Here is a 25,892-nt window from a genome sequence, read left to right as displayed (position 1 = left end):
TGTACATCTGAAAGTAATGTAATGTTGTGTGGCAACTAGACTCAAATAAAAATTGGTTAAAGGAAGGATGTGAACCAGTAATGAAACGTCATGGAGGTTGTGCGTACGGTAATGTCCCTGATTCCACAAGTCACAGCCCCACATTCGTCTCTCTTTTAGACTCATTCCCTTTGAGTGCACCATGCATGAGTGTGACTGTCCTCATGAAAGATCCCTCGCCGTCCCCTGAATGGTGTCGTTTTCCCCCTGCAGATCCTTTACCCAGCACTCAGCAGGCAGGCTCGTGCAGGGTCCTGTTTGGATCCCTCCCTGTCCCCTGAATGGTGTCATTTTCTCCCCCGCAGATCCTTTACCCAGCACTCAGCAGGCAGGCTCGTGCAGGGTCCTGTTTGGACGCAGGTGGGAAGTGTAAGGTTGATGAGGCAGAAACACTAGGGAAACAGTGATGAAAATAAAGCAGACCTGGGCCTGTGTCTGATTATGATGATGAATGGTCTGCCTGGGTTAGAAGGAGCCTCCTAAAATTCAGAAGCCTTCTTTCTTTGATTTCGAGACTTTTGTTCATTATTTTTTTTTATTATCATCTTAAAATTGGTTCTTTGAAGTGGCTTGTGTTCTGATGAGATATCCTTGGGGGAACTGTTCTTACTTTCCATTCTGTGCAGGGGGAAACAGCTTCCCTCCTTTTTAGTGTTTTCATGCTCAGATCTGACTTTTTCTACTGCACAGATGATCCTGAGGTGAGCATTCACCCACCCTCTTCCCGTGACGTGCTGGGCCACCTCTAAAGCAGAGGTATTTTAACAGCTCTCACTCGTGATGGATGTCCTGTGGTTTCAGGGCCTGGGCCTGGCGCCCCAGCAGAAGTCACAATGCCCTGGGGCCAGGTGTTAGAGGCTGCATCAGGGGCTTCCTGGGGGGACAAAGTAGGTAGGGGTTGGGGCAGGGCAGCCTGGCCCCACAGCACAAAGTAAAATAGACTTTACTATTTTAAATTTACTATTTTAAATTTACTATTTAAATTTTACTATTTTAAATTCAACTATTTACTGATAGTTCAGTAGTAGGGAAGGACTGAGTTTTACAGCGTAATAAGGTAATTTTTTAAAATGCTCATCAGTCAGAATTTGTGTATCTTTTGTAATTAAAAAAAAGAATTTTATTTATCCCCAGGCCTCAATAGCAAAAAGGTTATAAAACGAAAAATGTGCCAGTTTCACCTCCTTTGTTTTATGTTCTTTGTTTGACAACCTTCAAAAGGTAAACTGGAGGGGCTGGTGTCTGGGTGGCTCGGTCAGTTAAGCATCTGCCTTGAGCTCAGGTCACGATCCCAGGGTCCTGGGATCGAGCCCCATGTCAGGCTCCCTGCTCAGCGGGAAGTCTGCTTCACCCTCTCCTGCTCGCCCTGCTTGTGAGCTCTCTCTCTCTGTGTCCAATAAATAAATAAAATCTTTTAAAAAAGAAAAAAAAAGGTAAACTGGGATCCATGCAACAGTGTAGAAATAGAAATATTATATTTTAATAAGGATAATGGTAGAGGAATTCAACTTACTGGCTCCTTGAATCATTTTTTTTTTCCATGCCTAAGGCTAAAAACTCCACATTTGGCAATAAGAACATCTCAAAGCTCATTTCTCAGCTTTTCCTAGAGCTTCAGGTTTTAAAATTGCATCTGTGGTTCCTTTTGCCCCTCATCACTTTCTTCGCAGGGGTGACATGGGGGGTGTTTTCTCTCTTATCAGAGTCCCGAGACCAGTGCCACAGCTTCTCTGAGATCCCTTCTTGGGCTCACAGAGAAGAAGTGGACAGTTTCTTCAGGTTATTAATAGATTTGCATTGCTGCCCTCTCAGGCTGCCAGCTCCAGGGTGACACACACAGATATACCCTCTACTCCATTTCCCCTTTGAGAAAATTGAAAAAAGAGGCAAATGCAGAAGGCTTGTGTCATCCAAAGCTCAAAGTTACGTTCTCTCTTGTCCTTCTTGCCTCACTGGCATTAACATACCCCGGTGGCAAAACTTCGTACTTCACTGTCGTTGAGCTGAATGCTGCCACAGTCCACACCATCCAGGACACTTGGATGCTACTGTAATTCTCCCATAACATCAGTGAGATCTTCCCAGTGAGGAGAGGAAAAGGGAAGGGAGGTGATTCATTTTCCTGAGCAGGGCTTTCTCTCGCTGTCCTCACCAGCCAACCCACACGTGAAATAGTAGATGGATGGCTGCTTTCTCTTTTGTAAAGAACAAACCTCAAATTAGTGGTCTGTCCTTACTTGGTGAGAAAGCAAACCAAGAGCACTTAGGTTCTGCAATGCCCCCCCCCACCAATAATATTTTGAAACCAGTAAAATTTTGTTGAGACCCGTTATAAAGAGCAGCTTTAATGGGGAAAAATGGAGGAAATGTGGTGTTTTTTTTTTGTTTTTTTTTTGTTTTTTTTTACCAAACAAGACCAATCAGCCAGAAGGGAAGCTGCTCTAGGGCCAAGAAAAGTACCCATGATCAGAGTCAAGAGACTGGAGTCTCGGTTTCTTCATCTGTAAAATGGGATAACTCCGAGATACTTGGGGAGATGAATAGAGATTTTACGCATGAACGTGCTTTGCGAAATGTAAAACGCTCTATGGTACACATATTAATGTTGCTATTTGTGTTATATATATGCTGTGGATCTCTGACCTGATTGTAAACTCCTTCAGGGTAGCAGAGACTCATTAGTTTCTCCCTTCAGGACCTAAAACTGTTTTGCACATGGTGGGGTGCACTCAGTAAGTGCTCTTGGTATTGGCATGTTGGTGGTGGGGGGGAAGAGGGAGATTGAATTTTAGCTGATTCGCTGGTGTTTTACTCTGGTTGGGGTTTGGTGGGACCAGGGCACCGGCTGTACCCCTTCTGTCTCTAGCATCCTGCTGTGCTGATTATCTCCTCTGCAAGGCCCTGGTAGAGCCAGGGGGACTGCTCCAACTTGCCTTGTATGGTCTATTTCCCACTGAGAGTAAACTCTAAGCAGGTGCCTGGGGAAAGCATTACTCCTACATGAAGGTTTTGATGTGGTCTCGCCATCGGGGATCAGACTGAACTTGCAGAAAGGAAAAGCAGACTCCCCACTAAGCAGGGAGCCCGGCACAGGACTCGATCCTGGAACCCTAGGCCAAAGACAGACGCTTAACTGACTGAGCCAGTCAGGCGTCTCTGCAGTTCTTCTAAATGCCACGAAGCTGTCATTGAAACTGCCCATTGGTACACCATGTAAAATTTTTTGATAGTCACCTTATTTCTTCACTGTTACCTTTCCCTGGTCCTGGAATTCAGGCCAGGCTCGATAAGTTAGATTCTGTGCAGATAAAGCAGACCCCGTCAGTTTCTAGGCAGAGCCGCACTCCCTGAATTGGTGGTGACAGAGTGGAATAGAAAGGGAGCTTGTGAACGGTACAAAGTTTTCCTCATTATGTCCAGGGTCTGTTTACTCATCAGGACAGGATGGTGGCAATGATTTCCCGTAGAGATGGTCCGACTGCGGTTCCCGGCCAGCTCTCTAGCGAGAGCCAGTGTCAGGCAAGCCCTACATTTTTTGCACTGTACCCATGTAGAACTTTCCCCCTGAGGCTCAGGATTGGTACCTAACACATCATTCGATAGACGTGTCCGCACCTCCCAGCAGCTTCTGGGCTTGTTTGGTGGATACTGGGTGTGTGACCGTTTGCACAAGGAGGCTGCAGTGGGAGTGATACTTGATGTTACAAAGTGGGAACCCCCATGCGGGCCCCAACCAGAGGCTGCTGGGTGACTCCTGATGCACAGCTCTGAAGGTAGCGCCTCCAAAGTCACTGAGACGCTGGGCAATAGGCCTGAGAGCCCAAGTGCTCCCCTGAGGTAGCTGATCTTTCCAGGAGCTGTGGGATGCGATGTGAGCCCTGAATCACTGTATTGCTGAGCACGACCCCACCACGACAGCCTTACGGGGAGCAGGGCACAAAGGCTGCTTCCTTCCTGGGGTCTCTAAAGTCCTCTCCCAGAGTCACGTTGAAACTAACCCAAACCCTGGAGTGAAAATCCAGCCAGCAACATGCTAACTCCGTGTGTCTCTTGGGCAAGGAGAAGCAGAGCCTGTGACAATGACTGTGACTCGGCTGTCCGAGGGGTCTGGGGATGAGCACCGCCTCCATGGGCTTGTCACACTGGTGTGAGCGTGGGGAGTGAGAACTCGTCCCTGTCTTCCTTCCTCACCCTCTGTCATGGAGCACCATACCCGCCCTTTGAAAACCCTGCGCACAGAGCAGTACTTGTCCCCTTTGAATAATGTTGATGCTGTCACCTGTCCAGTATTTTAGGGCCTCTGCCTCGTGCCAGGCATTATGCTTGGCGTTGAAAGAGACCAGGAGTGACTCATCTCTTCGGAGGCACAGCCCAGTCTCTTAAGAGACATCAGAACCACCTACAATTGTGCCGATCCGCTGAAGGACGTGCGTGAAGTTCCGTCCTGCAGCCACCTTGAGATCTTTGCAAATTCTCCCACCTCCAAAATCCAGACAAGCCTTCTCTCTCCCCAATTCCCCAGAGCAGGCATATATTTATAGCGGAGTTGGGGGCATCTGGACAATTTATGTCTTAGTAGACACGCTGTTTCTCCCAATTCCAATACTTTCTTCCCCAACCCAAACCAAGGCATCTGACAATATTCAAACCATGAGGAATGCTGCAGCATTTTAATGAATGGTATTGACTTATTCATTGGCCTTTTTTTTTGGAATGGGTGGGGGACTAATACAGTCTCTGCCCGAAAGGAAAAAAAGAGTCAGTTTCAGCAAGAGCAGAGATTGGAAATTTTCTGGTATGTGTATGTGTTTTTGTGAGCTGGCAGATTTGTTTTAGGAAACTATTTGCAAAGCCTGGAAAAAAATGTGCTCTCTCTGTTCCTTAAAAAGGCGAACAGGTTGGTTCCTGTTCGTCATCCACATGATAATTCTGGCTGGTGGTCTTTTGAAAAATGCAGCCCGGTCCCGATTTGGCATCTAGACAGTGTCTTTAAACTTGAATTTTAAGTCTTTTACAAAGCCAAATATTACCGAAACGTTTGTTCTGTTTTTACTTGGGGAAACGATCCTTAAAAATTTGCTGCTTCAGGGGAGAAGAAGGGTGTTTGTGGCTGGTACTTCTTAGCATTCTTCTTACCTTTTATCCAACCTGTCACAGCCTCTTGAAGAGACATCAATTAATTCAGTTAATGGAGTCAGAGCTAGAACCAAAGAGAAATTGCTTATGTTTTTAGTAATTCTCAAGCTTTTATACTTAATTGGAGATTGGATTGTTGCCAAAGAGGCCCTTCTGATACTAAGAACATTCTCGTATAGGTTGTCATTATATTATATTCCTCAGGCCAGGAGAATAACTCTGAAATCCAGTGAAGAGGTGGAAATTTTACAAGGTAAAAAGCATTTTCTAAAGGGATCACATGTTTATTTATTTATTTATTTTTTAAAGATTTTATTTATTTATTTGACAGAGAGAGACAGTCAGTGAGAGAGGGAACACAAGCAGGGGGAGTGGGAGAGAAAGAAGCAGGCTCCCAGGAGAAGAGCCTGATGTGGGGCTCGATCCCAGATTGCCCGGATCACGCCCTGAGCCGAAGGCAGACGCTTAACGACTGTGCTACGCAGGCGCCCCTGGGGATCACATGTTTAAATATCAGTGAATACCTGACCTATGCTTTTTAAAAACATATACACCTGTGTTAGTTATCTGTTGCTCTGTAATGAAAACTTCACAGCATAAAACAACAAACAGTTGTTATCTCCTGGTCTATGTGGTTTATCCAGGTGTGGCTTAGCTGAATGCACTGACTCAGGGCTCTCGAAGGCCACAGTTCGATGGCAGCCAAGGCTGTGATCGCGGCAAGGGCCAGTTAGGGGAGGATTCACTTCCAAGCTCACTCATATGGTTGTTGACAGGATTCAGTTCCTCTTGGATTGTAAGGGCTTTCATTTGTCACTAGCTCTTGGCAAGAGCCTTCTGTAAATTTTTTGCTATATTCGTCTCTCCACAGGGCAGCTCCTAACATGGCAATTGGCTTCTTCAGAATGAGCAAGAGAGGGTGTGTGTAAGCAAGATAGAGGCCAAAGTCTTTAGGTAAACCGCCAAAGTGACATCCCGTCACTTCCGCTGTATTCTATTGGTTAGAAACAAGTCACTGGGTCCAGCCCACACGCAAGAGGAGGGGCTTTCACAGAGCCAGAATACCAGCAGGCAGGGTTACTGGGAGCCATGTTGGAAGCTGCTACCACAGTTCTAACCAGACTACAGAAGTTGGGGTGGAAGATGTAGCTGAGAAGGGCGAGTTTTGCAGGATGTCTGAAATGTATACTGCTAAACTAGTCTGTTCTAGTCCTCCCCGTATAGACAAAATACATTCTTATTAAATGTTTTCAACAGGAAAGAAAGAAAGAAAGAAAAAAGAAAGAAAGCAAGCAAGCACTGACAATAGGATTCTAATACCCTAACTGGGAGCTTGATCTATTCAACAAATTTCTGAGCCCTCCCCATGTGGGAATCACAAAGAACATCCAAAGAACTGACCTTAAAACCACACCATAGGTTCCATGGGGTACCTGGGAGTTAGGAGAGATGCAGTTAGCCAGTGAATGTTTTGACTATTTTATCAGTGTCAAGTTTAAGAAAGTTTTAGGAAAAAAAATGTGGAATAAAGAAATTTGGGTATTAAGGAGGGCACGTATTGCATGGAGCACTGGGTGTTATATGCAAACAATGAATCATGGAACATTACATCAAAAACTAAGGATGTACTGTATGGTGACTAACATAACATAATAAAAGATTATTATAAAAAAGAAAGAAAGAAATTTGGATTTGGGATCTTCCCACCTTTGCATGTTTTGTCACTCTCCTTGACATGCTAAATATCCAGATCTTTCCCAGAGCAGTGCCTCATGATTTATAACTACCCCATCTTCCTGTCTGTCTCCTTTCACCACTCACACCAACAGTCCAAATTCAACCTCTTTGTAAGGAGGAAAGGAACCAAGAAAACTAATTCATATTAAGGTGGAAGTGGATGGTATTTAAACTTCTTAATACTTGAAATCTGCTAAGCAGTGTTTCAAAAAATATTTGGTAACATGGATATCTTAATTGGTTAAATTTCAACGAGCTCAACAAAGTATGGTTTAAAAAAAAAGTTGCAAGCAAGGTTGGAGAGAGATTTTCACTTTTCCTAAAGCAGTCCGTTTTCCCCAAAAGGTCTCAATTGCTTATGTATTTGATTCTTTTCATTGGGAATCTGATCCAGATAAGACTTAAGACTGTAAACATCCCAACTTTCCCTTCGGATCTTGTGCTGTTGAAAACTAGTAGATTTTTCTTGAACAAGTAAGTGGGTTTTAAGGAGAGCTCTCATTGGGGCACCTGGGTGGCTCAGCCACTTAAGCATCTGCTTTCGGCTCAAGTCATGATCCCAGAGTCCTGGGATCAAGCCCCGAGACAGGCTCCCTGCTCAGCGGGGAATCTGCTCCTCCCCTTGCTCTCTCTCTCTCTCAAATAAATAAATAATTTTTTCTTTTAAAGGAGAGTTCACATGTATTGACATGTTTCTAAAAGGTGCCATTGTCTTTGCCCCAGCTTGAGGTCCTGCTTTATTTACCAGGAGTGCTGGTTTTCCAGACTCTCACTTAAAAGGAACTTTTCTCTCTCATAAAAAGAAGGGACAGGATTGATGCAATAGAAAAGGTGGCCTGCAAATGTAGGAGCTGCATTTAGTTCGTGTTCAAAGACAATGTTCTATGTAAAGTCACTGTGTGTGGTATTCACGCTGTTGTTCATCAGTGGAGAAAGCATGGACATCCAGCCCCCTGCCCAAATCGTTAGAAGTGGTATAATAAGAGTTATGGGAGTTTATTGTTGTTTTGCTCTCTTTTTCTCTCTCTCTTATTTGATTTCTGGTTTTGAGCGCATTTTTTTTTAAACTTGACTGCAGAGAGAGAATATTGCAATTTTCATGTATTGCAGTGTTTGGCAACGTTTTGTCTCTGCTTCTTAACTGCATTTGCTGTTTGTGGGGGTGGTGGGGAGAGGTCCCCAAAGTTCAGAGTACAGTAGCAGCATTTATACAGAACATTGCAGCCTGGCCGGCAGAGCACAGAGGTTACCGAGGGGCCAGCTGCTGCTTGTGATAGCATCCCAGGGCCTCCTTCTAATCTTGCACCATTTCCCAGGGCAGGCATCCTCGTGGGGGAGCTCTGCCTGGTGCCCTAGGACAGTCACAGCCCTCTCTTGTTCTGATTTCTGAAGCTGGAACATGCTCGTCACCCTACAGGTGAGGGTTTCTCCTTCCACTTTTCATGGATTCCTTTGTGAATTTGTGCTTTGATCTAATTGAAGTATTAGAAACAGGAACAACTACAAATAATGGCATGAGACCCATAGAATGACAAGATGAGACATGGAAAATGCCTTATTTATATGCATTTATTTATAAACCTGATTCTAAAAATTATCTGGGACAGCTTATGGAGAATGTATAACAAGTATAAAATTTCTGGGTGAGAGGAAATAAGGGGAGGGAAATCAATCTAAATCTGGGTAAGGTTAATACCAGAATATATCTTAATGTCCGTAGTTCCTTAAAAAGTTAGTTGCACATGCGACCTTGAACTTCCTAGCAGCCAAGCCCCCCCCCCAAAAAAGGTAACACGTTGAACTTTAGGATTCATATACCTGCCAAATTAAAAACAGACAGTGCTGCTCAAACTTGAACGTGCATTTGAATCACCTGGGGTGTTGGTAAAATGCAGGTTCTGATGCACTCCTCCCCAGGCATCCTTTAAGTAGCAAAGCCTTCACTCACTCCTAAGCTTGTATTTACAAAGCATGCCCCCCCCTTAAAATACTAGGTTTGCAGGTTTCCTAGGTAATTCTGGAATAGATCAGATATTGAGCGCTAAGTTTTCTAACTTCAATTTGCTCTTGATGTATTTAAAACATCACACCCTCTAATACTGAGGGACAGTGTTCACTCTCATCTTCGAAGTTAACTATGTTATTTCAAACCATTTAAAAAAGTTGTATAGGGGCTCCTGGGTGACTCGGCCAGTTAAGCAGCTGCCTTCGGCTTAGGTCATGATCCCGGGGTCCTGGAATCCAGTCCTTCGATGGGCTCCCTGCTCATCGAAAATCCTGCTTCTCCCTCTGCCCCTTACCCCGCTTGTGCTCTCTCTTTCTCACATAAATAAAATCTTAAAAAAAAAAAAGCCATACAGTTTGGACGAGCATCCTTTTGCCCTTATAAATAATATAAGATCACATTATAATAAAATTCTGGTGAGTCTGTGAACCAAAGAGACATTTACTGTTGTTCTTAGAATTAGCAATGGTTATGTGCCCTGGGTCTAGCGTCAGGGCACCTGGATCTGAATTCCACTGTGCCATTTGCTAGCTGTGTTACCTTGTGCAAGTTATGCATCTTCTCTGTGCCTGTTCTATCACCTGCCAAGTGAAGCTAATCATAGTACCCGTCATAGGTGGCTGGAATAGTGCCTGCACACAGTAAGAATTCAATAATGTTAGCCATTCTTAAAAAAGATTTATTTATTTATTTTAAAGTGAGAAAGAGAGCATGGGGGAGAGGGGCAGAGGGAGAGAGAGGAAGAGAGAATCCCAAACAGATTCCCCGCTGAGTGCAGAGCCCAACGCAGAGCTCGATCCCACGACCCTGAGATCATGACCTGAGCAGAAATCAAGATTCAGAAGCTCAATCGAGTGAGCCACCCAGGTGCCCAAGTAATGTTAGCTATTTTTATTATTACATTTAAAAATATTTTCCTGGCAGTGAAATGTGAATGATAAACCACCTCGTCAGCTGCTCATCTTGCATAAGTAACCTTAAAGGAATGTATCTAGATTTGCAATTGTCTTTGGAACGCCTGAGTCAAAGACACAGACAACTTTAAGATCACTGCTATTAATAGGCATTTGAATTTTGTTCTGTTAGAATCAAAGTCAGTCGCTACCATAGTACTAAAAGCAGTTACAGCCACCAACCTCTTCCCATAGTTTTCGAATGAGGGCATCTCATTCATGCAGTTGGCTTTGTTGCATTTCCCCTTCGGTGAACAGTTCATCAGTTTTTTTGGCTCTGTCTTTGCAGAAAGGGCTAGAAAGGAAGAGTTTTTAAACACAAGAAAATAAAAAGAGATACTTTGAAATTACCAAAATAGGCTGAGCGTGTTTGCTTAGAGAAGTGGAGAGCTTTTTATATAGAAAGCTGTTTCAGTATGTTGAGCTAGGTACTTATTTACCAGCCCATCTACTCCAACTCAGCGTGTATCGCTAGTGGTCTGCTGTTATAAACCAACACTTGGGGCTTAAGCTTTAGGAACACTAATAAAATGGCAAAACTGATTTCACTGGTATTCTCCTCCTCGCCATAACCATAGCTAAGATCCTTTTAAGGTCTCCTGTAAACCTGAAGCACCTGGCCACATGTCATTTAAAATATACTGAGGGGTGCCTGGGTGGCTCCGTCAGTTAAGCATCTACCTTTGGCTCTGGTCATGATCCCAGGATTCTGGGATCCAGCCCCAGGTCAGGGGCAAGTCTGCTTCTCCCTCTGCTTCTGTGATTTGTCTTACTTTTTCTGTCTCTCAAATTAAAAAAAAAATCTTAAAAAAAAAAAACATATTGAGATGGACCTACTTCCCCATTTGCAACATATTCTTCATATATAATTATATGTAACAGTTTGCAAAGCGGGGGAAATTTTTGTTTACCTGTAGGTTAAACTCAGTAGAGTTGCCATTGAGGAATTGACAAAATGTTGTACGTGGTAAGCATTTCATTTAAAATCATGGGTCACCTGGCTGGCTCAGTCAGAAGAGCATATGTGACTCTTGATCTCAGAATCCTGAGTTCGAACCCCACATTGTTTATAGAGTTTACTTAAATAAACTTAACAAAAATAAGATCATTGATTGTGATATTGGAGTTTTATGTTCATATTTTGGCGCTAATAATGTTGGAGGCCTCATACATTTTTGCGACATCCTAAGATGTTCCTAGATCTGAGGCTCTGCGCCTGTCATCCTGAGGGGAAAGCGGCCCCGCCCACAAGCCAGCCCCAGCTCTTGGCGGGAAATCCTGATCCCTGCACGCGTGGAAGGAAATGCGTGCCCGCAGGAACAGGAAGAACGTTCCCTTGTCAAGGGCATTTGTCCTTGGCTGAGAGGCTGGGGGAGAAGGTGTACCAGAGACAGACGCAGAGAAAGAAAAGTGAGGGGGAGCTTAAAAAAAAAAAAAAAAGAGGCAGACCCCCGCACATACAGATTGAAGACAGAAACAGAGAGCCGTTGAAAGACCCAGAGGGAAACGCAGAGAGAGGGGCAGGTTCCCTAGGGCGCGTGGACAGACGCCTCACAGCCCCGCCCAGAGCCCAGAGTTCGCGCCTGCGCGCTGAAGCCGCTCTGCCGTCTGGCGCCGTCCTGATGGGAAGCTTGGCCTCGGTGACATCAGCCTACGCAGCTGACCAAGCGCTTCTCAGGGATCACTGAGTCAGAGTTGGTCTCCAACCTTATTCTTACAGATGACGTCCACCTTTCCCTGGGAGAGCATTTTGTAGTTCCCTTTGTCAGAGAAAGCCCACCTGCCTTGACGGCAGTGTCCCCCAGCTCCAGCGGCTTGAGCTGCTTGTTAGATTTCTCCGTCTGCTTCACACCGGAAACCAGCCAGTGTGGAGCTCAGCAACGAGCTGATGGAGGCCTTTGTTCCTCTTGCCGAGCTCTCCTCTCGAGGCTCTGCTTTCTCTCCTGCTGACTCACTTGTGTTAGCACCTTTGCTAGAGAGCTGTTCAAAGTGTCCAGTTGTTTCAACAAGTGTCTGATTGTTCTCTTTGCTGTAGCTCACCTGTTCCTTGAGCTGCACTCCAAGATGGAGAAGCTCCTAGAAGAAAACACAGATGTCATCTTGGGGCTAAGTGATAGGGGCAGATTCTTCTCTCTGTTTTCTCGCTCTGGTTAGACACTGAGCTAAACTGAGCAGGAGCCATACTGGTGTTTTTCGCACTGTGGCTTTGCAAGATTTCTAGGTCCCCTGTGTCAACCTGTTTGCAGCAAAGGAAATAGAAGCTAGTCCCAAGAGGGTCCCAAGCAGAGAGAGAGTGTGTGTGGTCAACAGTTCCATCTAAGAATGACCAGATTCCACAAGCTAGCTTCTGACTTCCTCGAGCTGCTTACTTAGAGCAGTTCAAAAATCAGCGGAGGGGCTGTTGGCGAATCAGTGGAAAAAATGCGAAGTTTCCAAAACAGTTTGTAATCAAGAGAAGCCATCTGAAGTGGCTCTGGAAAGAAAACTGTTGATGAATACCACATGTTCTGTTAAGTGTCATGATGCATAGGACCAAGGAGAGCCATTCTTGTCTGTGTTTGGGGAAAATGAGATTGTACTCGATGCCATGCACATACGCTGGGCCTGCACTGACTAAAGCAGCTTTCGAAATCACTTGGCCAGAACCAGTAAGTCTCATCTTGCTTATGGGCTACCTTCTCAAAAATTGTTAGGTGACATAATGCTTAGGATTTTTCTCTAGCTAACATGAGCCATGTAATTTATCACTTGTACAACATAGGAGCCCATTTATAAGTTTCTTGATAATCACTCTTACCTGGTTTAGGTTCTGCTAATTACCGAGCATGCAGGTAGACCTTCCCTCCCAAGAGATAACAGTCTTATAGTCATATATTCATTTTCTTTCAAAGTGTGCATGTTTAACAAAACACATCACTTAGCGTTGTTGCAGTAAGAAATACAATGATCCTTGGGAGATTCACCTTCCTAAAAAAAAATGTTTGGGTAAAGCCATTTAACCTCCCTGGAGTCAGGTTCCAGGCTTGCAAAAAGGGATGTTGAGCTAAATTTTCTGGAAGTTTCCTTCCAGCTGTGTGTCCTGTGGAAAGTGCGTTCAGAGTGGGGCAGGGCATTGAGTGCCGATGGTGATGATGTTTGAGCACAGGGGTTTGCCATTCCTATGGAAGGAATGTGCGAAATTGTGGACCAGTGTTGGGGGGATGGGTGGGCCACGTAGGCGGTCCCCTGTACAGGGACGTGGGAGTAGTGTGGGGGACGGCTCACCTGCTTATGCGTTGTGATTTACACGGACCCTTTCATCCAGCTACTTCAAAGCGTTTTTACAAACTGTCTCAATATTTCTTCAAGCCCAGAATAATGAAAGGTGGATTGGTGTTTTTTTCAATTAATTCAAAGGTGAAGAAATTGACCTTTACGGAACCTAAAGAGATTTTTCCAAAAATGCCCTACATTGCAGAGGGGCAAGATAGGTACAGTGTTCATCACAGCTTAATAACTGAGAAAACGGAAATAACCTGAATGCCTATTTTTGGAAACTGGTATAAATTATGGCACATTCATCACATGGAATTATGTAGCCATTAAAATCATGTTCATTGGGAGAACGGCCCTAACTGAACAGCATTAAATGATACAAACTGAAGATAAAGCTTCATATATACAGTGGGATAAAACTGTTTAACGTACAGAGGAAATAAAGACAGGAGGACATAGGCTAGTCTGAACAGTGATTTTCCTCCGTGCAGTATTGAGTAGTTGGTATTTTATTCTTTATACTTTTCTATACTTTTTAGCTATTCAAGATTGAAAAATGGATACATATTATTGTCATAATCATATTGCTTTCATAATCACGATTATGAAAGAGTTTGTGTATGAGGGAGTGTGGAGTGGACCAACTCTAGAGGATGATAGGAAAGATCTCTTTGATGATATAGGACATGTGAGCCAAAACCCAAGAGATGAGAAGGGACCAGTGAATTAGAGAACTGGGAGAAGCTCTTTCAGGCAAGGGAACAGCAGGTGCAAAAGCCCTGTCATAAGAATCAGTTTAGAATGTTCTAGATCTTGAGAAAAGACCAGGGCAGGAAAGTAATGAGCAATGGGGTCAGAGGAATTGCCAGGGGCCAGATCATGTAGGGCTCGCGATGAGAAGTTTTGGAAACCCTCGTAGGGGCCTGCCACAATCCGTTTTACACTTCTGAAAGGTCCTCCTGATGGATATATAAGGAGTAGATTATAAGGGGCAAGTGTAGAAGTCAAGAGATGACTTAAAAGCATTGCTGTGGTCTGGGTGAGACATGAGGGTGGTTTGGAGTGGAGTGTCAAGGTTGTGTGTATTTGACCCTGGTTTGTGTAGGAAATCATCATCATCACCATAACTGTCCTTAATAAGTTCTTGCTCATTAATGCACCCCACAGCCCTTCGAGGTAGGTGCGACTATTAGCCTGACTGGGGCTTTGGAAAGGCTAAATAACTTGCCCAAGGTCAGCTCTCTGGCTCCAGAGCCAACACCCCTAACCACTCTTGACTTGACCACTCAGTAAACATTCGCTCTGCAGAAGGGAGCAGTGGCTGCAAAGATGAGCAAGCGTGAGCAGAGAGGGGTCTGTCCCCAGCCACATGCCCGCGCCCAGCTTTGGACTGCCTTCTGCCCTCATTACTACATCCATGTCCATTCCTAATGGCCTCACAGTTGCACTCCCTCAGTTTGACAGAGAAAGATCTGGAAAGTGCCAGTGACACAGCCACGAGCTAGGTTCAGAACAGCACTGAACTTGATCCTATGCCTGCTCCATGGCTAACTCATAGAGGACAAACTGTCCCTTTACCTTCCAGGGCCTCTATTTTCTCATTTTCAAAAATTGGGGCTTGGGGTTGGTCCCAGCTCTCGCTCCTCAGAATTCTGTGCTCACCTATTCACTCTCTCCTGGCCTGCCATCTCCTCTTTGGAGGAAGCTGTCAACACTTTACTGACTTTTTTTTTTTTAAAGATTTTATTTATTTATGCGACAGAAATAGAGACAGCCAGCGAGAGAGGGAACACAAGCAGGGGGACTAGGAGAGGAAGAAGCAGGCTCATAGCGGAAGAGCCTGATGTGGGGCTCGATCCCATAATGCCGGGATCACGCCCTGAGCCGAAGGCAGATGCTTAACCGCTGTGCCACCCAGGCGCCCCTACACTTTACTGACTTTTGAAGCTTGTTGAGTATTGTGCCTGTTATCTAAATTTAATGACTTTCCTAGTGATGACATTCTTGCCTTGCATTTATGTTCTTTTTCACTTAAATGTAGGAAGCAGTCAATGCAGTTGACCATTGACAGCCAGTGGTAACTCTGAGATCACAAGAGATCAACAAAAGGACAGGATGGTAGCTAGAAAGAGCTGGAAACAGAGGCCAGGAGGCAGGAAAGTGTGTGTGTCCCAGTTTCTACCATGCCAGGGCACCAGTGTCCGAGGCAGAGTGGCTTAGAGAGGTCACAAGATATAGCAATTGAGATCTGTTGCCATCACTGTGTCACCCCCATTCTGCCTCCAGCAAGTCACCCAATACAGCGAGTCTGGGGTAAATTAAGACATAGGAATGTTACTTATTTGCATCCTTGGCCTTTGAACTTGCACAAGCAAAGTAACAGCTGCTGTGTGTTCTTGGTAATTCCCAGTAGCATTTTCTCTCCTTGAACACCTGAGAGCCTTCACTCATTATCCTGCAAAACTATTTCAGCAGAGAATCCTTATGCATTTTTCCTCCCTTAATGTGGGATGTTCCTCTGTCCCTGGAGAAGTTTATTTCAATGTTTTCCCAAGTGATTTCTCAGAACATTACACATGTGAAATATACCATGAAAGAATAGATTAACTAAATGAGCTCTGAGGTCAAAACACTTAGGGGAAGGAGCTGCCTCTTTACCCCTCGAAGCGATTCAGGACGCACATTAACCTGCGTATCTTCGTCTCCCCCAGTCTCTCCTGGCAGCATTTGGACGCCCACCTACTCTACTTCTCCACATATTTGATAATGTTTTGCAAAGTGCTGGGGTTCTGTGGAGTAGCCCAGGCAGCACTGATTTGTGGTTGGCTTTCGGTGACCAGCAGGCTAATGGGATTTGTCTTGCTTGATAACCTGGCATAAGTCTAAAGGTTGTATGACACTCGGGAAATAAGTATCTTTGCTTTTAACAATGATAAGTTGCATGAAATATATTACAGAACAGAATTTCAAACTCTGAAATTTTATTATGAAACTGGGATTCTGAGCATCAATGCCTCTGTTCCTGGTAGTAGGAAGCTCTCCCTTGAACGTTAACTCTGTCACATGGCTCGCTCTTCATATGTCTGCTACCAAATCACTGACTGGGGGGCTGTCAGCCTGGTCTGTCAGGAGTGGGTTCACTCCCATCCACTTGGCTTTGTCTGGGGTTGTGGTTATTAGTGTTGTCCCTGCTGATATTGTCATAGCAAGGAAAAGCCATGGGGTAAATTTGGGTGTTTATGCAGACACCGGTCCAAAATCACCATTTTTTTTTTTAAAGATTTTATTTATTTATTCAACAGAGACAGGGACAGCCAGCGAGAGAGGGAACACAAGCAGGGGGAGTGGGAGAGGAAGAAGCAGGCTCATAGCGGAGGAGCCTGATGTGGGGCCTGATCCCACAACACCGGGATCACGCCCTGAGCCGAAGGCAGACGCTTAACCGCTGTGCCACCCAGGCGCCCCCAAAATCACCATTTTCACCCACACGTGATGGCAGGATCAATCTGCTTATTACAGCAAAGATTTTAGAGTTGCAAGAACGGAGTCAGTGCCAGCTTAGTCTTTCCCTTTTGATTTCCCTATCACAGACCTCATAAATTAAACAGATATAGATTTTTAATCTTCTTACACTTGAGCATTGACTTCACCCTTTTTTAGGGGAGCATACTTTATATTTGAATATGGACCCAGTGAGTGACACTGACAATATCTATTAAAGATGGGGAATCGGCCAGGGATCGATGTACAGATCTTTACTGTGCAAATTCACATGTGCAAACAAGTGGTTCTCAAACAGGGGTGATTTGGGCCCCTCGAGGGACGTTTGGTAATTTCTGGAGACATTTTTGCTTGTCAGGACTGAGTAGGAGGGAGATACTACTAATATCTAGTGGGTAGAGGCCAGCGATGGGGCTGAATGTCCCACAACAAGGAATTGTCAGTCCCAAATGTCACTACTGGTGAGGCTGAAAAACCCTTGTATGGATTAATAGGCAAATTTTTGTAAAGTGTTACGAAAACCTACATTCACTAAGGGAAAATCTGGTCACCTGGTCCCTCACAGTCACTCCTCTGCCGGTGTCTAATTCACAAAGGTTGTTTGTCGTCTTGGAAGCTTTTGGAAGAAGAATGTGTCTGTCTGGGGAGAATGTGTTACCTAGGAATTACAATAGTGGACCAAGTGTGAGGAGGACAAGACATTTGCCCAAAGAAGGGGACAGTAACTAATTGAATCAGTCCTTGTGTCCTGTTGACACTCATCTGTTTATAAGACCCAGAAAGTTAGGCAGACTTGTCACTGAGAGACGTCATGAAGAACACATGGTCGGACAAGGTCATTCTTGTTGTTTCAGTGGGGGTCTCATGAGAAGGAACACAGCTCTAGAGCTGGACTTCCTGACTTTAACTCCCAACTGACATTTCCTACCTATGTGATTTGGGGCAAGTTATGTAACATCTCTGTAGCTCACTTTTTTCTTTATTTGCGATATGGGATATGACAATAGTACCTACTTATAGGGTATTTATGAGAATTTAACAGTTTAAATTAACAAATAAGTATTTGGGGGCACCTGGGTGGCTTAGATGATTAAGGGTCTGCCTTCAGCTCAGGTCATGATCTCAGGGTCCTGGGATCGAGCCCCGTGTCAGGCTCCCTGCTCAGTGGGGAGCCTGCTTCTCCCTCTCCCTCTGCCTCTCCCCCCTACTCGTGCCCTCTCTCTCAAATGAATAAATAAAATCTTTAAGAAAAAAAAGAGAAATATTTGGAACATTACCTGACTCAGGATAAGTGCTGTATGAACGTTAATATCATTGTTTCTTTGAGTCAGGCTTATCATCCAAAAAAATACGTATTTTTTCTTCTATTCCACAAGTATTTATTTAGCACCTGCTATGTCCCAGGCACTATTCCAACTGCTGGTGATTCATCAGTGGATCAGACATCAGATAAAGATAGAAAGAAACAAATATATAAAATTATGGTTAACCTAGTACCTGTCCCATAGCTGTTAGATAAATGGATATATGTTTCATATTGTTGTGTTATTGTCATATAGCTTATTGGGTTGGAGATTGAAACTGTCATCTTAGATAGGAAAAGAAAGCTAACCCTGTCCAGAATGCTGCGGTAAGGAGAAACTAGGACTGCTTTGTACAGATTAGAAAGGGGAAAAGAGAAAGAAAAGAAACGCAGTTAGACCCTTTGCCTGTGGTCATGAATTGTGTTTAAAATAAACTGAGTGGCGCCTGGCTGGCTCAGCTAGCGGAGCATGTGACTCTTGAGCTCAGGGTTGTGAGTTCGAGCCCCACGTTGGGCATAGAGATTACTTAAAATAAAATCTTTCAAATAAATAAGTGCAATAATTAATAAAAAAATAAAATGAGCTGAACTTTTTTTGCTTTCTTTTTACATTCTATGTATCAGATTTCCATGTTCGAAGGCAGTGAGACATTCTCGGCAGCAGACACATCTCACTATGTAGCAAAGCAGAGAACAGTGTTGGTTCTTATCAGTGGGCTGTCACCGAAGAGGAAGAATCCATAAGACCTCCCTCCTCCAAAAACAATTCACTTCTGAAAGGAGAAACTCCTTCGGAATAATTATCTCATGAGTGTAGGCTTTAGCATTCAGGGAAGAACTTGGCAAAAATAAACTCCAGACTTTATCACCAGTTCTTTATCTTTTTTGTTTGTTTGTTTTTTTAATATATTTTTTTATTATATTATGTTAGTCACCATACAGTACATCCCTGGTTTTTGATGTAAAGTTCATGATTCATTAGTTGCGTATAACGCCCAGTGCACCATGCAATACGTGCCCTCCTTACTACCCATCACCAGCCTATCCCATTCCCCTACCCCCCTCCCCTCTGAAGCCTTCAGTTTGTATCTTTTCTTTTCCAGAAATCTTCTCTACGTCTACCCACAGAGGCTGAACTTTGCTAACAAACTGGCATCCGCCCGGAACATCACAATAAAGATCCAGTTTATGTGCGGAGAGGATGCTAGCAATGCTATGCCGGTAAAGAGGGAGATAAATACATGCCTCGCACCGGGGTGGGCCAGACTGCCCGTGTCAGTCCACACAGACAAAATCCAGGGCCCCTCAGCGTGCAGAGTCTGTCCATTCAGGCCAACCTGTCAGCCCCGGCAGAGGCCTTTATGGCTAGTCCCATATTGGTCCCCCTGTGCTGATGGGGGAAATGCGGTCAGTCTAAGTTGATAGTCTCTTCCCTAACATATTCCGTAGTGATCTGTGAAGTTTGGAAATGCAGACCATTTTAGAGCACTGAAAAATATTATGAAATCTTTCCACACCACCTTAATGGCATAAGAGTTGGAGAGATGGGCACCACTGTGCCAGCCATGTTTGCACTCTGGCCAAGCCCCAGACCACGTCTGGAGACAAATGCCAAGTATTGCCTAGTGATGATAAACACACACACCGTCTCAATACCCTTTGGGGATGGATCTTCAGCCTGAGGCAAAATATAAATCAAATAATAAATATATAATACAGTGCTCTCTAAGGAACCCGAAAGGCCAGAATTTGTATTATTTTACCTATCTGCCACTAAATGAGATGGGCAGTTAGCTATTGCTATTTTCCCTAAGTCCTAGAATTCAGTGCATATACCTTTCTACTGAAGGATTTTTTTTCCAGTGCTTCTATTCTTTAGATATCTACTTTTTTTTTTTTTTAAACCATCCTTCTGTTGCCCACTCACTTCCCCAAAGCAAGGTTTCCTCTTGTGACAGTGATGGGAAAAAAGTCCTCAAGGAAGGCTCCCCTAGTTCTCTCTGCTCTGGCCCCTAGAAAAGCTCCCAAGTCTTCCAGGTACAGCTGTGCAGAAGCTTCTGGGAGGGGACAAGTGAGGGTCAATTCCAGCCTGTTCTCCACTCCCCAAGCCCAGGGACCTTGTCATGAGCACTGTTGCATTAGTAGAAGGCCCTTGTTTTCTTTGCCCAAAGGTGAGTCAAATAGTGTACCATTAGGGCTGAGTCAGTCCAGAGGAGGTGTCTTTGTCTAAATAGCAGAAACACGTCGACAAGCCAGTGAAGGTCCTGGTTACCCAAGCGATCAGGTCCATGTCTTTGGAGGGAAAGGAGCCTGGACCACAGTCGCTGAGGGCAAAACTGTGTGGCTTTACCCTGGAGTACAGACCTCTAGACGGTGAGGGAAAGTGGAGAGGGCACTGGTTTTCCAGTCTCACAAACCTGTGGCTCTTTGTCCCTAATACAACTCCTTGGGACCTCAGTTTACCTTTCACCGCTGGTCCTTCTGCGTCGGAATGCAGTTGGTTGGTTGTAAACCCAACACCCTTAATGTACAAAATACATTGTGAGACTAGAACATCCACGGGGCTGATGATAGTTGATTTGATATACCAAAATAGCACTGCTAATTTGGTCTTTTCTACATTGGTGCACAGGTCATCTTTGGAAAATCCAATGGCCCTGAATTTCTGCAGGAAGTGTACACAGCTATTACATACCATAATAAGTAAGTACCTTTCAGAGTTCCAAATATAGGCCATGGTTGTGTCATTATCTCCCGGCTCTTCTGAATCCGCTTTTGGTGATTCCTCCCAAAAGTTTTTATAACTCGGGGACTAGAGGACAAAGGAAATATATGTCAGTTCCATGATTCTGTGTTGGAGATGCATATTTTTCGCCATTAACTAAGACTGGGAGAAGAGCATGTCTTTAAGAACCAAATATTGTTTTGACTTTTCTGGAGCCTTCTTTTTTTTTTTTTTTTTAAAGATTTTATTTATTCAACAGAGATAGAGACAGCCAGTGAGAGAGGGAACACAAGCAGGGGGAGTGGGAGAGGAAGAAGCAGGCTCATAGTGGAGGAGCCTGATGTGGGGCTCGATCCCATAACGCCGGGATCACGCCCTGAGCCGAAGGCAGACGCTTAACCACTGTGCCACCCAGGCGCCCCTGGAGCCTTCTGATATAGCATGCTACAGAGACATTTTATGGTATTAAATAAAGAAAGAAATTTCCTAACTTGCTTGGAGATATTGCAGGGGCCAGAAGCAAAGTCCAGCTCTCCTTTCCCTGTCTCTTTGTCTTCTAAATATTACTCCACATCTGTCCTGTTATCTACTTTAACATTTACGTTGTCCAAAAGAGAAATGGAACCCTCATTATTCTGTGGATAAATTGAGTCACAGAATAATGTCTCCAACCATTCCCATTTCACAGGTAGGGGAGGGGAGGGTCAGATGGACTCAGGTTTGATCCTGGCTTGATAACCTTGGCCCTCTGAACTATTTCTCTCAGTCCTCTTTTCTGCATTGGGATGAGGTTGAGATGAGTAACTGGGACTTTGTAATTCAGTAAATCAGGTTCCTTTTCCTTCCCACCAGCGTTAATTCACTAATCCAAATTCCTTTGATGAGGGCCAGCTATGCGTCAGTCCCTGTTCTTGGGGCGGAGATAGAAAAGGAGTTCACAGCAAGGCTCGGAGCCTCATCTACTTTTCAAATTAAGTTGAACTTTTCCGTTATATGTGGAGTAGTTTTCTTTTTTTTTTTTTTTTTTTTTTTTTTTTTTTTTTTTTTTTTTTTTTTTTTTTTTTAAAGATTTTATTTATTTATTTGACAGAGGTAGAGACAGCCAGCGATAGAGGGAACACAAGCAGGGGGAGTGGGAGAGGAAGAAGCAGGCTCATAGCAGAGGAGCCTGATGTGGGGCTCGATCCTAGAACGCCGGGATCACGCCCTGAGCCGAAGGCAGACGCTTAACCGCTGTGCCACCCAGGCGCCCCTGTGGAGTAGTTTTCTTGTTGTTGTCGTTGTTGTTTTTCCTGACAAAGCTTTTAGTTTGTGAGCATTCTTATGTAAGCAAAGCGTATCTGGAGATACAAAGTTTGGTCTCAAAGAGCTTCAGCGTGGGAGCAGAATGATATAAAATGAAAAGCAGAACACCAGGCAGGCAAATTCTGTGGAGCAAAGGGCCTGTGGCGTTACAGCTGATAGTCAGAGACATCATCGTTCTTCTAAAAGTTACTCATGTGTACTGTCCTTTTGACCAGGTCTCCTGACTTCTATGAAGAAGTGAAAATCAAGCTCCCCGCGAAGCTCACAGTAAATCACCACCTCCTGTTCACTTTCTATCATATCAGCTGTCAGCAGAAGCAGGGAGCCTCTGTGGAAAGTCTTCTGGGCTATTCGGTGAGTCGTTGCCAACTTGCCGATTCACACAGCAGCGATTGGCCTCCAAGGTCTCTGCAGAGATAAACAACTCAGTTCTGTTCGTGTGCTTTTTCCCTGTCAGAAGTAGCACAATGTGCCAAACCAGATTCTAGCAAAGAGCAGAAATGACTTGACTTAGCAGATGAGAAATTTCTGGAATGGCAGGCTTGTAGGTGATAGATGTTGGAAGAATACTCATTTGTAAAAAAGCATCGCAATGTCCGTTATTTCCAGATTTCATATATATGCTCCACATATAAGCCCTTTTTTACCCAAGGGGAAGAAAGTTATTTCTTTAAAAAATATAAAAGGTAAAATAAACATTGATGTTGTCCAGACCCTCACAAACATTGGCTGTAAAGAAAAAATGCTACTTACTTTGGCTCTGAAAGCAGTAAATCATTGATATTACTATCTCAGGAGCTCTCAGGGAATTTAAAATGCAAAGAACTTGACAGAAATTACTGCTCAAAAGAGGCCTGGTCAATATCTAATCATCATTTAGTTGCATTTGATTATTGTGAGCTAGATAAATGGCCAGAATTATATGCTGTAATAAATACCACTTTCTTCTTTACATCATCTGTTTCAGTGGCTGCCAATTCTCCTAAATGAACGTCTTCAAACTGGATCCTACTGTCTCCCAGTTGCCTTGGAAAAGCTGCCGCCCAATTACTCCATGCATTCTGCAGAGGTAACCAGCCAGCTAGCCGCTAGCCGTTTCCTGTCCAGCTGTGGTCTCGGACCACCTTCCCAGATCCACTTCTCATTCCGTTCACCATGACTGAGGGTCCACAGCATGTTTTGGGGAACCATCATCTGTCAGAACATTGCATCTTCTTTTTGTTTTGTTTTTTTTAAGGGTTTATTTATTTTAGAGTGAGAGAAAGAGCGTGGGGCGGGGGGAGCAGAGGCAGAGGGAGAGAGAAACTGAAGCAGACTTCGTGCTCAGCAGGGAGCCCAACACAGGGCTTGATCTCACAACCCCGAGATCATGACCTGAGCCGAAGCCAAGAGTCCAGTGCTCAACCGACTGCACCACCCAGCCGTCCCATCACGTTGCATCTTCTGAGAGCACATTGCTCTGGGAGAAGGGGAGAAATAACTGCTTATGAAACCCCATTCGTTTAGACATCACCAACTCTGAAGCCTTGGTAAATTCAGCTCGCACCCAAGGGAGCATTACCTCGTCTTATCCACAAGAAGGGGATTCACAGGGTAATGCATTGTAAACCGGAGGCAAATGGAGCCCATTTGTGTTAACAACTGCTCCTTTTAAAAGGTTCCCATGCTGACTTCCACCGGTTTCTCCTCTGAGTCAGTCGTGGCTCTCTGCAGTTGGATACCTTTATTCCTCTAAAGATGCCAACGTCAGGAGTCTTTCCTTCCCCCGTTTCCTGCACTGCCTCTTGCGCACTCGCTGTGCTGCAGTCCACCCATTTAAGGGGGCCTCGAGGGCTCTCCGCTGCTCACCACAGCAGCACCAGCTCTCAACCAGCTCTCCTGCTTCTCGCTCGGCTTGCTGCAGATTTGCATCAACAAGTATGATTTTCAAGCAAATCCCAGACATCGTATCGTTTCATTTATAAATATCTTTAAGTGAACTTAAAAGATAAGGGCTCTTCTTTTTAACCATCACAATAGCATTGGCATACCTTATAAATTAGTAATTCCCTTATCTTCAAATATCCAGTCAGTGATCTAATTTCCGTTTATCTCATCAATGTCATTTTTTAAAAAAGATTTCATTTATTCATTTGAGAGAGAGAGAAAGAGAGAGCGAGAGCACAGAGGGAGAAGCAGGTTCCCCCCTGAGCAGGGAGCCCAATGTGGGGCTCGATCCCAGGACCCTGAGATCACGACCTGAGCTGGAGGCTAATGCTCAACCGACTGAGCCACCCAGGTGACCCCAATGTCATTTTTTTTTTTACAGTTGTTTGTTTGAATCAGGATCCAAATAAGATTCACACGTTGCTCTCGGTTCACGTGTCTTCTAAGAGTCTTTATCTATAGGTCCCTCCCCGCTTTATCTCTTGTTTTTCTTGCAATTTTCAAGTTGAAGGATTTCCCAGGAATTTGGATTTTGTTCCAACTTTTAGAGTCAACTTTCTTCTCCACTCTGACTACTCATCTGTCATCCCCAAGCTATTCGGTTATTCTCATATTTGCTTTTTTTCCCTGGAGAGAGAAGCTTCGCTTGCTCTGGGTCGTAGGCACGTGCCTGGCTTCCCACCAAAACCACTCTCTTCAGAACCACCTGACAGCAACCTGAGTCTGTTCACAGATGTTCCCTGATGACTCTTTTTTGGACACGTGGCCCCTTGCCGAAGCCCTGAAAACTACCTTTTCATTATCAAGCTGCACGTTCTAATTTCCTAGAATGCCCAATTATTTTCTTAATGCTGTAAGACAAACCTGGGTTTTTGGAGACAGAATCTTCTGGACCCAAAATCCGAATGCTAGCACTCCCTAGCTAAGAGAACATGGGGGAGCTGTTACCCTCTGAGTCTCAGTGATGAAATGGAGCCCACACCTGCCTATAAGGTTGCTGTGGACATTAAATGAGATAATGTATAGCAGGCAACAAACTCAGTGCTTAAAGTAATTTCCTTATATTAGTTCCTTTTTCCTGCTTGCCCTGTGCTACCTTTATAGACATAACCTGAGCTTCACCCGCACTGTCCACTAGCCACTTGTGGTTACTGAAAGTAGCTAGTTCAAACTGATAGGTGCTGTAAGCATAAAATACAACCCTGCTATCAAGGATTTAGTGGGGGAAAAATAATGTAAAATATCTCATGTATAGTTTTTTATATGGAGTATATATTGTATCAATAATCTTTAGGCTACATTGGGCTAAATGAAACATAGTATTAAAAGTATTACTGCATGTTCCTTTTTAACTTTTGAAATGTGACTACCTGTAGATCTCACGGGACATACATGGGTCACATAATATTTCCAGCGGACACCTCTACTCTAGATTGATTATAGGTAGTAAACTCTGGTGACCCTAGGAGTCAGGTGAGCAACGTAATGAATGCTGAGTCCTGGTGGAATGCGTTCACACTGGAGATTGTCTGCCTGTCGAGGGTCACAGCCGCTCCTCCGCCCCACAGACGGGTACCACACTGGGATGCAGGCCCATGTCTTTGTATCTTCCAGGTCTTAGAGGAAGTTAGAAAAGCAAGCTTTTGGGGCATCTGGGTGGCTCAGTGGGTTGAGAGTCCAACTTGATTTCAGCTTAGGTCATGATCTCCGGGTCATGGATGGAGCCCTACATTGGAGGGCTCTCTCTTTCCCTCTGCTCCTCTCCCTACTTGCTTCCTCTCTTAAATAAATTTTGAAAATCTTTAAAAAAAAAAAAAAAAAGGAAAGCAAGCTTTCATGTGAAATGTCTTGACATTCAAATGTTGGCAACTAATTCAAAAAGTTTCCAACCCCGGGGCACACAGAACTTGTCTGTAGGCTGGATCCAACTTTGGGTCCCAGTTTGTGACTCTGACTTGGATAGTTACAAAAGTCTACACCCCATGCATCCTACTCCTGCAAGTACAG

The 25,892-nt window shown here is 44.3% G+C and overlaps 1 protein-coding gene across 4 annotated transcripts in view; it reads left to right on the top strand.

Moving 5' to 3' along the window:
* Positions 1–25,892, top strand: part of DOCK8 (dedicator of cytokinesis 8) — a 225,120-nt gene that overhangs the window by 114,645 nt on the left and 84,583 nt on the right. For all 4 annotated transcript variants that reach the window (XM_034647178.1, XM_011225814.3, XM_011225815.3 and 1 more), the window contains 4 exons: positions 19,033–19,150; positions 20,562–20,632; positions 22,175–22,313; positions 22,927–23,028. In XM_034647178.1, the coding sequence (XP_034503069.1) occupies positions 19,033–19,150; positions 20,562–20,632; positions 22,175–22,313; positions 22,927–23,028 (430 nt within the window). The remainder of the gene's footprint in view (positions 1–19,032; positions 19,151–20,561; positions 20,633–22,174; positions 22,314–22,926; positions 23,029–25,892) is intronic.

This window comes from Ailuropoda melanoleuca, chromosome 17, assembly GCF_002007445.2.
Source record: "Ailuropoda melanoleuca isolate Jingjing chromosome 17, ASM200744v2, whole genome shotgun sequence".
Classification (NCBI taxonomy): domain Eukaryota; kingdom Metazoa; phylum Chordata; class Mammalia; order Carnivora; family Ursidae; genus Ailuropoda; species Ailuropoda melanoleuca.
This window is presented reverse-complemented; position numbering and strand designations above follow the sequence as displayed.